Below are 12,286 nucleotides of genomic sequence, written 5' to 3'. Positions count from 1 at the left end.
TCTGGGGCAGGCCATGGTCAATCTAATACAGCAGTTTCAAGATATCATACTCCGAGACGACTACTACCATAGCTTCCAAGACCATCGAATCAAATTAGTCCCAGGCTCTACCCCTCCTCCCAATAAGATTTCCTATCGATTATCTAAGTCTATGGAGATAGAGTTAGAGCAAAAGCTCACTCAGTTATTACGTGCTGGGTTTATCCGGCCATTCTCATCACCTTTTGCGGCTCCAATTCTATTTTTCCAAAAAATGATAAGTCGGCATGATTATTTGTCGACTACATGACACTTAACAAGATTACGATCACTACTAAATTTTCAATGCCCTGCATAGAGTACATCTTAGAGCGCTTAAACAATGCCAAATATTTTTCTAAGATAGACCTTAAGAGCGGTTACCATCAAGTCCGCATGTTCGACGCTGACATCCCGAAGACAACGTTCAAGACAAAGCAAGCTCATTACGAGTTCGTAGTCATATGCCGTTCGGTCTCAAAAATGCACCACCAACGTTTGCTAAAATGATGTCACGGGTGTTCATTGAACATATAGGAGTAAGCATCTTCATCTTTTTAGAGGATATCGTGATGTTCTCAGCCACAGCCGAGGAGCACTTAAGGGATGTGCAAAAAGCTCAACAGCTTTTACGCGACAATCAGTTATATCTAAATGCCAAAAAGAGCGAGTTTGGTCTTATGAAAATTCAATATCTGGGTTATATCATCAACGTAGATGGCATGCGCTTGGACCCTAAAAAGGTTCAGACCATCAAAAGCTGAGTAGTCCCCACGACAGCTCACTTTGCCAAGCCTATAGCACATGCCACCACTTTAACACCCTTGACAAATCTATTAAAAGGGATTAGGACACACCAGCAAAAGACTGTCGTTACCGACACAACTTTACAAGCCTTATGCGACCTACAACGATTGGCCACTACAGCTCCTGTTATGAAAATCGCATCTTGGGATGATCCATTCTTGGTCATCACAGACGCAATGTAGCCATCGGGACAATCTTACAATAAGAAGAAAGACTCGTGGCATACTACAACAAAAAGCTCAATGATGCCAAAAAGAATTACTCGGTCTATAACAGAGAATTGCTCGACGTGATCCAGGCATTGAAGCATTGAAAGCCGTTCGTTTATGGACGGACCTCACAGCCGAAACAAACAATCAAGCCTTAAAGTGGCTTCAGACAATGCCCAGCTCCCAGTAGAGCCGATGGAGTCAAATATTTCAGCAATTCGGGAGCATGATCGAATATGTTCCTAAAAAATAACCTCGTCTCAACAGGAAAGCCTCCATTCAAACAATAGAAAGAGCCACTGTGCTAGAGATTCAAGGGAAAGACCTTGATTCTATGAAATCATAGTACGCAGACTCAGCAAAGTTTGGCACTCAATATCAATTCGCCATGACTTTTGCTCCCCACCATTATTCAATCCAAGATGGATGGTTATTCTACAAACATAGCCTTTGTTTGCTCAAAGACAAGCGGTAGGCTCTACTCCATGACGTCCTCACAAGTAGCCATAGAGGCATCAATAGTTACATTGAAGAAACTAGAGCACTATGTTTACTAGCCCAAAATGTGAAGGATGTATATAGTTATGTGCAAAGATGCTAAAAGTAAAATGTCCCGTCAAAGGGCGGCAGTATTGCTTCAGCCCTTATCGACCTCAAGAGGTCCTTTTCAAGACATCGTGATGGATTTTGAGGGACCCCTTCTGGCATCTGTGTGTACGAGAAACACTCAATGTCTAACCATTGTTGATCGTTTTAGCAAATTTTGTATGCTTATTCTATGCAACAGACGGCCAGCGCAAAAGACTAGCCCACTTATTTATCAGGATTGCCACGAACGATTATCACAAACAAGGGTTGCATCGCATCTTTGGAGGGCTCTATTCGAAAACTTTGGCACCAAGCTCCAAAAGTCTAGTACATTTCATCTACAAACTGACTAGCAATCAAAGGTATATGATCGATTGGCATTTGACACACTAAAATCTTATTGTCATGATGCATAGTCAATGTGGGAGCAGTATTTTTCCCTCATTTACAAGCCCTACTAAACAATACATAGTCATACATCGTATGAAGCAACTTTTGGCAAGAGGTTCTCTTCACTCTTCACCAGGATGATATCCCTGTCTCTCGAAGACAATAAAACTACAAAATCTATGGCGGAGATTACAGAATCAATTAATACCGCCTCGCCAAAGCACAAGCAACATACACGCGCCACAGGCCAACAAGCCAGTTGAGATGTCAAGATGCCAATTATAAAGAGGGTGCGCCAAGCCAACAAGTCCAGTTGAGATGCCAACTATAAAGAGGAGGATTGGATTCATCCAAGGATTATAAGCAAAAATTAAAGAAGGCGTGCCCCAAGCTCCCCATCAAAAGTTTTGGATCATTCCCCATCAGTAAGAAGATTAAGGACGTCTCTATGAATTTGCCGTCACCAGATTTCGCGTGGCGTGGTTGAAGCCTTATATTGGCCAAGCACTCAATTATATCACAAATAAGCAGCAACCCAAAATGCTCGACGATTGGAACCATGGACGCATCCGCCAATTTAACACCAAGTTTCGAGATCGAGGAGCCCATTAGGTAGTTTGGCTAAACGAAAGTTTCTTCCATGTTAGGACGGCACCTCCACGAATTCTACACGAAGTTTTGAGATCGAGGAACCCATGAGGGTTTGGCTAAACAAAAGTTCCTTCCGAGAGTTCCCACATATTGACGGACTACTTGGAGGCCATGCAATTACCGCAAAGATAAGGAGAGAATGTCACATGCTTGGGTGCAAGGTGACAACTGGTTAGGTCGACAAGTGCAAGAAGATCCCTAATCTAGGTGATTTTGCCATATGCCGTGACCCCATTGTGAGCCCTTGTCCAGGGACAGTTAGGCACGAGCTACATAGGGTCAGTCTACCAGCCTTAGGTCAAGTCAAAAATCAAGTCCATGTTCACTAGTACCCACTGGAGAACAATAGGTTAGTGTTTCCATCTTAGGTCAAGTCAAAAATCAAGTCCGTGTTCACTAGTACCCACTGAGGAACGGTAGATTAGCGTTTCCATCTTGGGATTTAGCTAGGTCTAGGTCTCAGCCTACAGTAGGAGCCCCTCTGAGGGGACCAAGAGAAGGGGACAAGGGCAGCCAAGGTAGGAGCCCCTATGAGGCAACTCCAAGCCAAGGAGAAAGGGCTAGGGAGGGCACCTTTTATAGGCTTCCCTTCTCCCCTCCTAGGCAGCTAGAAGGGCTGGCATTTAAGGCCCAACAAACCAGCCACCCAGCCAGTCAACTAGCAGACTCAGTCGTGACAAAGGCTAGCACTAAAGGAGAAAGTGAAAATTATACGATTTGATTTAAGTCTCTCCCAAATGAGCATTGCTGAGCCAAAAATGCTTAGACAAGCTAATCTAATAAGGCAAAGCACCACTTAAGATGGAAACAATTTATGACAATATCAGAAAGCCACAACATGGCCGAAAACCTCACAAGGTGAAATTGCATGTCTGCTAATATGGCAAGAACATTCATCTCGATCCATCCAGGAACAAGCCCAAACTCATCCTCAAAAAACACAACACAACATGCAGTTTCGTTCTCATAAAGTCAATCACAATGTTGAAAAGTGTGAAGTCCATCACTGATGTTTACGTGCACCTTCAGGATTTCTTAATGATAAGGTGTTAAAACAAAGGTAAGTTAAGCCACTTGTTTTTTGGGGGTAACAAGGAACATTAAAATAGAGCGCACGTGACACACACACAAGGAAAAGACAAGGAAAGAAGAGAGGCAAAAAGAAAGAGGGTGTTTATACGAGGACATGAAACAATCGAACAGAGGAAGAGGAAGCAAAACTATGCTTATATTCTCAAGAATTTGGAAATGTCAGCCTCAAAAATCATTTCAAAAGTTTCACGTTTTCCCAAACTGCACTGTTTGGTTTGGAAGACATGATATTGTGCTTTTCACCATGGAATACAAATCACAACAAGGTATGGCGTAACAAAGCAGCAACATTACCTTCACATTAATCTTTAGAGCAACATTTGCCAGGTACTGCTTGCTCATCTTGAAAACGTGCTTTGTTAAGCAGCATTGAGATACCAGACCCAAATCTGTCTCACAAATTCGTTTTAGGTCTCCTGCCAATACGACAGAAGATTTTGTTTAGCTCATTACCATGTGCATACAAAGCAGTTAAAAGTTCAAACTAGGAAACGTTCTTAGCTGTACAATCATTTCTCAACTATTTTTTGCAGTAGACAAGTCACCTACCATATAGGGCACCATTGTTATCCGGTAAAATTACTACAAGAAGCTCAAGCTCTCGCCCTTTGATGTTTTGCTGGAAATCACGGTAAACATTTTTCAATGCACGCTCAACATGATCAGGCCGTGCTGAATGTATTGGGATTGCAGGATCTTGCTGAAAAGACTGCAGATAACAGCCCAGTACAAAACAGGGGGAAATCTGTGAGCAAGGTCCATGGTAGTATATAAGCAGCAATAAATAATGAACTTTGCTGAAAAGAAAGTACCATGCCAGAAATTTGGCACATGATTGCTAACTCTTGACAGAATCTCCAAGCAGCAGTATCTTGGACTATTCGGGAGAAATTAATGCAAGCCCAATATGTTACCGTTCCACCATTCACCATTTTCTGAAAAAACAAGTACCAAGTTTTACTGGCTTGACAGTCCTAAAAAGGTATCTAAGATGCATTTTCGTAATTCTAAAGCAACAAACAGGATGCAAAGATATTGCAAACACCTACCAGATTCTGCAAGAAATCTTGTGACTGCACTAGAATGACTATAGACAAATTCAACCACCAGCAACACACTTTCATGCTCACAACAGCTGATTTGAACGTTTTGCTTTCTAGTTGGAAGTCAATACATATCCTTTGCACAAGATGCATAATGATAAGTCCAAACAGACACTTTTAAACGGAATTCTTCTCACCTTGTTCTTCATGTTCCACTGGCCAACTTCTGGCAAGCAGTACTTTTCCTTTCCTGTTTCATGATATTTGAGCTGTACCAAGACAACCATATGAACACATGAGAAACTTCAAAGAAAAGTGAGAAAACTATTGCTTAAGCAATTAAACACAACATTCTGGCATAAATAAATAACATGCCCATCACATAACCTGCGGAGCTGGGAGAATGCGTGCCTCAACAGAGGCCAACCTGTCACTGATTCTAATACCAAACTCCTTGGCATATGGATCCTGAGCATAAGAATTGTGATACACAGTCTGCCATTCAAACAAGTGCATTAGCGATTCTAGACAACATAGTTGTCCCAAGCTACTTTTGCTTCAACTTGAACCTCTCAAACTACAAACCAGGGCGCCCTTTTTCAGAAAAATTGTGCAAATCGTTAAGAGCATAGGTTCATTCCCAAATGTGCCATAATGCTTCACATGAAAGCTCTGTAGCATAGACTAATACTACATTCTACATAAGGCATAGTGTATGTCACATCAATACAATAACATGCTTTAACAGACTTAAGCACATATCAACATACACTCAAAATTGGTCACATTACTAAAATCAGACTTCATGAGCAATGCCTGCACTACTACTAATTCTGAACAAAAGAGCTTTAACAGACTTAAGCACATACCAACAGACTGAGCCTCTCTATCCATCTTTTTCATGCATTTTTAGTCCAAGTCTGAGTGCATGAAGAAGCTTATTAACAGAATGTGCATTCGCACAGAGAAATGCTGCATTTTAAATTGTGTTTGTTTTTGTGTAAGCAATAAGTAGGATGCCCATTCATGCCTGGTGCTGGTATAAGTCTTGCGCTTGTCAAGAATGAGCATGATTATACATACATACGCACAGCGGAAGGGGGGTAAAAACATGTTGTATAGCTGATTCAATAGATTTGCTCTTTGTTTTAGGATTGAAATAGAGCAGGCATTGCTTATGAAATATGATTTCAGTAATATGGCTTATTGTGAGAAAAAGTTCGTATAAGAAAGCCAGTGAGCACCTCTACAATGTCCTTCTCTCTGTCCCTAGGGCGCTGACATGTGACTTTAAGCAATGCTGTAATTTGCTTCTCATTCAGCCTCTTCGAATATCGCTGTCCTTCAACAATCTTGCAAACCTAAAAGCTCCACAGAAGCCACAAAGGAGAGAGATTGATTCCTAATCCTTAAAGCAGAATTAATAATGCTCAAAAATTACGCAAGATCTTCTGACCTCCATTGGGAGATAGTTGGGCCGCTGCTGATTGCCAACTTGGAGACATGGGAGACTCGTATTGCGGATGATATAACCGTATGTTTCTTGGAAGTATTCAACAACAGACTTCATTGTCCCTTTCTCATCAACGGGAAAACTTCACAAACCAGAAGTACACAATCAACAAAACAGACTTCAAACGATAGCAGACAATGCAATGTAGTAGAAACTGCCTTACCAAAAAGCCAGTCCATTGGAAGCATCGTGAAAGAAAATTGAAACTCTGACAGATAAGAGATGCTACTACAAATTAAGAATGCTTCCCTTAGCATCTACACATACGTTAATTCTTGAGTAGGCTGTGATGTCAATCCAGATATCCGATACTTTCTGCGCATATTTCCCCTGTGGGTAACTTCAACTTTCACTCCCCTCAGAGCCTTTTTTATCTGCAGCAGGAAAAATGGAAAATCACATCAGGCAACTTAAAAATGCAATCTATCAATAACTACAAATGCCAACTTCCAACCTCCTGTAATATAAGATTACCCACCTATTGCCTTCACTAGCACACTCAAAACCAACATACCAGGAAATGTCCTACGCATAAGTCAGAATCATAATATGAAAGAATGTCTGCTCGATTTTACTGATGCAGCTCCTTGCTTGCCTCCATAGCTCCCTACTCTACCCTCCTTTGCTAAACCCCTTGCTATCCTAGCCCATACCCTACACTTCTACAATTCTACTCCCTCCTACATCTCAAGCCTCTCCTCTATCCTAACCAACCTCTACTTGCCTCTACAACCTCTCTCCTCTCAAACCTCTCCTCTATCCTCTTAGCTCTATCCTCTCCAAGTTCCAACCTCTCTCCTCTCTATCCCATGGCCTCGAGACGTGTCGTTGCGAGCACAAGGTGGGACGTGTGACAAGATTTCATGTTCATTAAGAGATATGGCACATCTGGCACAAGGAGGTCAGTATGCAAGTTTTGAGGTGACACACTGACGGGATTTGCCCCTCGAATTCAAGTGCATTTCTTATGAGAGGGAGGCTAAGGTAAATGTCCATGCCATGCCATTCCAAAGGGGATCTTCTTGGCATATAGGCTACCTCTACCAAATTTGCTGAGATTTGACACCTCCTCCATCCCGTGGTCACACATCACGTTCTTCAAGCTAAGGTGTCGATTGAGCTGCAGAAGTTGGGCATTGAAGCAGCCATCACATCATCCCAGTCCCATACACGAATGCCATCGGCTCCTCCACGGCCTCTTGCCAAGAGGACACGTGGTCCAGCAACTGTCACTCTGAGAATTACTCCTATACATGCTGCTTGCGCCTGAAGCAAGAGGCTGAATTGTAGAGGAGAAGTTCTTCTATGCTTGCAATAATCCCTTCCATGTTGCAAGGACTCTTGCCTACAAGAAGTTTTGCCATGCACTTGTAGCTGCTGGTAGAGCACGATCATGATTCCTTATACCAGTTAGTTATGAGACTCTCCGCAACACAAGTTTGAATAAGTAGGTGGGATTAATTCACAAAGACATGCTGGGACTCAAGGAAGCCTGGAGTCCATATGGATACACCATAGTCTCCGATGAATGGAGTGACGCAAAGAGGAGATATATGATTAATATTGTGGTCACTTGTTGTGAGGGCAGCATCTTCTTGAGGGTCATTATGCCGACCTTCACATCATCAGAGAGTGGATATGGGACCATATTAAGGCAGCATCAAGGAGGTTGGTGAAGACAAGTGGTGCAAGTCATCACCGACAATGGCTCCCGTAGCAAGAGAATGAGAAGTCTCCTTTAGGAGAAGTATATATCAAGATAGTATGGACTCATGCTTCACACTCCCTTGACTTGATGATGCAGGATATTGAAAGCTGCCTTGGGTGTCTATTGTGATTGAAAAAGGAATGTAGCTAGTGACTTGCATCACTCATAAGCCACATGCACTGGCCCTATTTAGAAGGGAGTGCAAGTGGGAGCTTGTGAGACCCTCGAAGACACGCTTTGGCTACATTTTCCTAGGTATGAAATTTCAATCATGAATCATCATTCAAATTTAAAATTATAAAATTATTGATTGTTTCAATTTGTTTGTAATTCTCTCGAGACACTGTCTTCTTTACCAAGGGTTCACAAAGGGGTTTATTTTCAAAGGATGCTTAAGACCAAAGAGATCCTTCGTCAAATGATTGCCAGTTCAGATGGATTGGCAGAACTCGAGATTGCCTACTGTACAAAATGTAGAAAGGATTGTCATCGACAATCAGTTTTGGTAGAAAGCCCTTTACATTCAGATGTCCATAGAACCCCTTTACTTTGTGCTTCAACTCTTCGACCATGAGGGTTGTACTATGGGTCTGCTATATGAGTTCATGTTGAAGCTTCGAAAAGCCACAGAGGATTGCCTTATCCTCGAGCAAAGGAGGTAAATACTAGAAATACAAGTCTTGTAACTTGTCCTTAATACTAACCTTTAAGTCAAGATTTCTCTAATCTCTTAGCTCTACGTTCTAACTTAATTTCTTTTAGTAGACATTAAATTTTCAGAAAAGATGACATATTAGGAATTTGGATGAGTTCATGCTGAAGCTTCGAAAAGCCTCAGAGGATTGTCCTATCCTCGCGTAGAGGAGGTAAATACTAAAAATACAAGTCTTGTAACTTGCCCTTAATACTAACCTTTAAGTCATAATTTCTCTAATCTCTTAGCTCTAAGTTCTAACTTAATTTCTTTTAGTAAACATTAAATTTTCAGAAAAGATAACATATTAGAAATTTGGAGGAAGAGATGGGATTGGTTTCATAGGTCAATCCACACGGTGGTACATATGCTCCATCCCTTGTGGGGAGCCTCCTAAATAAAATGATCGCATACTTGTGAGCGGATGGATCCAGTACTTGGACAAAGTATGCGAGCCATCGGTCCTAAATAGGTGAGCCTTGAGATGATTTCAAAATCTAGATTCAAGATTAGCAATTTAGTTGCTAGCATGGCTTGCAAGTTAGTAAGTTACTGCAACCTGCAGAAGTCTAATTGCTTTAAATGATTTATCTAATTATTTTTGTATTGCAAATTGCAATAGAATTGAAGAGAATATAATGAAGTTCTGCAATGACTAGGTCATTTCTCCCGTGCAATTGCAAGAAAAGAGACAACAGGCGGTTGGCTCTTACTTAGTGGGATAAATTTGAGATTCTAAATCCTTCATTGTAGACCCTAGCTATTCGCATCCTCTCACAAGATTGCCCATCAGGTCCAGCTGAGAGGATATGCAGAATATGTGCAGACATACACACCAAGAACAAAAACAAGTTCGTTCTTAATTGCTTAGTAAATTATAAGTTGTAACTTATATTTTGAAAAATAGCTTTAATTGACTTCTCTGAACTTTATAAATTATGTCAAGTTGAGCATGGAGCAACTCAATAGATCAGAAGGTTTAAAGATTAAACTTTAAACTTGGACTTTTAAGTTGAAGGAATCATGATTAAATTTGAAGGCTGTAGGCTTGTGACTTGTCACTTGTAGACTGTAGGTTGTAGGCTACTAGGTTGTCTCTTAAATTTTCAGAGTGCCCACTATATATATAAAATACATATTTATAGGCGTTTCTAGATGAAACGCCTGTAATATTCTAGAAACACGTTTCTAGAGACGTTTCTTGAGACACTAACTGAGATCCTGGTTAACATCACATGTTTTAAAAGACCATCAATTGAACTCAACACAAGCCTCAACCTCTCGCCATCCTCCTCCTAGATTTTCAGAAAACAATGACAAGAAGAATATTCATGTACTAATAGTAGATGTTGTTCTATGAGAAGACTAGCCTTCTTAACACGATGGATTTGAGGATCTCAACTATGCAAGGACTACTCATTCAAGGTCATAAAAGAGATGTCATGTCTCTCATGCTTAATACGGCGAGTGCCCGCAATAGTCTCCTTCTTGTTTACCTTTGTCATGATGCCTTTGAGATTGCAAAAGATAGGGCTAGTAGGGATGCGCCTCACTATTGGAGCAACAACTACTTGACTTTGTGTTCGCGAACAATATATGCTAGAAGAGGTCATTGCCTCACCTATGATCCTCCATATGGGTGCAGTAGACCTCGGTCCTCAATCCACTCAGGATAGAAACACAATAGAGAGGCTGATGTAGGCAGTGCATATAAGAGGCAGCAATAGAGTCTATTTATAGGCCACCTTATAGTCTACTTATAGGCAACATACCCTCATACAAAATCACAATCTAGTTGGGTCAACCTGACCTAAGATCACCTGGTAAGTCATTGGTTGGCTCTTTGAGTCTATCGGCCCCACAGAATTTGTGTGTGGGCCAGTAGTAGGTGGAGGGGGCAATCTAGCCTCCTCCATACAAATAGTGGTCTTATCCAATGCAAAAAGAGAAAGAAGTCTCAATCTAGGTTCAGATTTTGTGCAAGTGTTAGCCCAGCATAAGGCTGTAAGATTGATCTCCACAATCATGAACAAATATTTATTTTTACTATTTCTCTTCATCTTCCTGCTATACTCTGAGTGGTGAGTGTCTTTGTGCATCTTCTTTGTGTGGATCAAAGAGAGTTTACAAATCTGTCTGCAGTTGTTTGTCATGACAAGAGAAATCACTAATCTGGATTAGTAGACATTAGAACATTATTATATATTATACGTTAATGGAGTAACATGTATTTGTATTTATGATGGACACTGACCGAATTGTTATGGCGGTGGATCATCTGAGTAGATAGGACTAGCCAAGCTGGAGCCACTACTTCAAACGGCATGAAATTTGGACATGTGACGCTTATTATATTAATAAAAATGTGCACCCACGTGTCTATGTCCAAGGGGAGATAGGAAAGAAAGGGTGCATTAAGGTGCATTGAATGATAGATGCATGGTTCATAGGCTAAGGATAGGTGTAAATGGAAAGATGGAAGTTGAGTGATCTCAAGGGACATTAATGAAAGGGTATCACCCTTCATTGTGAGTCTCAAGTAGCATTCTCTCTATTCACCTAGCATTTATCCACTATCTCTCTCCCACCTTGCAAGTAGGTGGAAAAGAGAAACAAGTACTCTCACGAGGACGCTCTTCCCCCATTGGAGGACAATGGGCATTCAAATTCTGCATGCATTGCACATATTTGCATACTTGAAAAGTCCGAATCTCAGAGCAACAACAATCTATGTCTGGGACGGCAAGAGAAAGAGAGAGCCGAATTGTGCGGGACAAAAAGAGGAGCAACCGACGTAGCACATGCGAGGAGGCACGGAAGAGAATAGACAGACCGACACGACACGCGTGAAAAGACATGCACGGACAGCACCGGCAGAAGAGTGACGCACAGACAAGGTCGTGTGCGGGCGAAAGAGGACCGCACGCGCAGGGATGCAAAGTTCCGCACATTCGCATACCAAACCAAACTTGTGACAAGGACCCGCACAAACCCCGAGATTTAGAGGTCCCAACAAAGGCCAACTGCAAGCCCTAGGTTTGGAGAAAAGAGGCTTCCAGGTTTCCAAACCTTGCATACCTTAAAAGGTAAGGCCTTTCTCTAAAAATTTTGGTCTCTCTGTTAGAAATGACCCAACAAAGGGTACGCACAGCGGAAGACTGATAGAATTTCCCAAGAGCTCACACAGTGTGGTGTGGGGTGTGGAATCACAAACTTCTTAACTTAATCTGCATAGATGTGCAAGCCAGTAAATAGACAAATATAGAAGCAACACTTTATATTTCCGCCTGTCCACAAAGTAGGACATAATACAATACCAAAAGGTTCTCCTACTAGATGTCAAGCACTTCTAGATCTCTGAACCCGCGTGCTCCACCTCAGATCCCGCCTACAACGAGGATATCAACAGGCATGTCCTTTATCCAGTAAGCCTACGTACATTCCCGTATAGTGGGGCCGTACTCTACTGATATCATCCCACCCTTCACAAGGCCCTGTTGCAAGCCGTACGCATTCTCTAAAGTTCTGTCTTGCCAAGCCAGATTCAAAGCTACATGCTCCCGCCATCTCTCC

General features: G+C 41.7%; 1 protein-coding gene across 1 annotated transcript in view; it reads right to left on the bottom strand.

The window, feature by feature from the left end:
• LOC147892502 (protein argonaute PNH1-like) overlaps positions 1–12,286 on the bottom strand; it is a 70,442-nt gene that overhangs the window by 44,155 nt on the left and 14,001 nt on the right. The window contains exons 7-14 of the mRNA XM_087386909.1: positions 6,579–6,685; positions 6,255–6,393; positions 6,043–6,159; positions 5,186–5,293; positions 4,996–5,067; positions 4,568–4,690; positions 4,305–4,464; positions 4,050–4,171 (exon numbers count right to left, since the gene is read on the bottom strand). Of these exons, the coding sequence (XP_087243035.1) occupies positions 4,050–4,171; positions 4,305–4,464; positions 4,568–4,690; positions 4,996–5,067; positions 5,186–5,293; positions 6,043–6,159; positions 6,255–6,393; positions 6,579–6,685 (948 nt within the window). The remainder of the gene's footprint in view (positions 1–4,049; positions 4,172–4,304; positions 4,465–4,567; positions 4,691–4,995; positions 5,068–5,185; positions 5,294–6,042; positions 6,160–6,254; positions 6,394–6,578; positions 6,686–12,286) is intronic.

This window comes from Dipteris shenzhenensis, chromosome 16 (assembly GCF_047967505.1).
Source record: "Dipteris shenzhenensis isolate YYH24624 ecotype China chromosome 16, Dip_SZ_1.0, whole genome shotgun sequence".
Lineage (NCBI taxonomy): Eukaryota > Viridiplantae > Streptophyta > Polypodiopsida > Gleicheniales > Dipteridaceae > Dipteris > Dipteris shenzhenensis.
The sequence above is the reverse complement of the archived record's forward strand: the minus strand, read 5'-3'. Positions and strand labels throughout refer to the sequence as shown.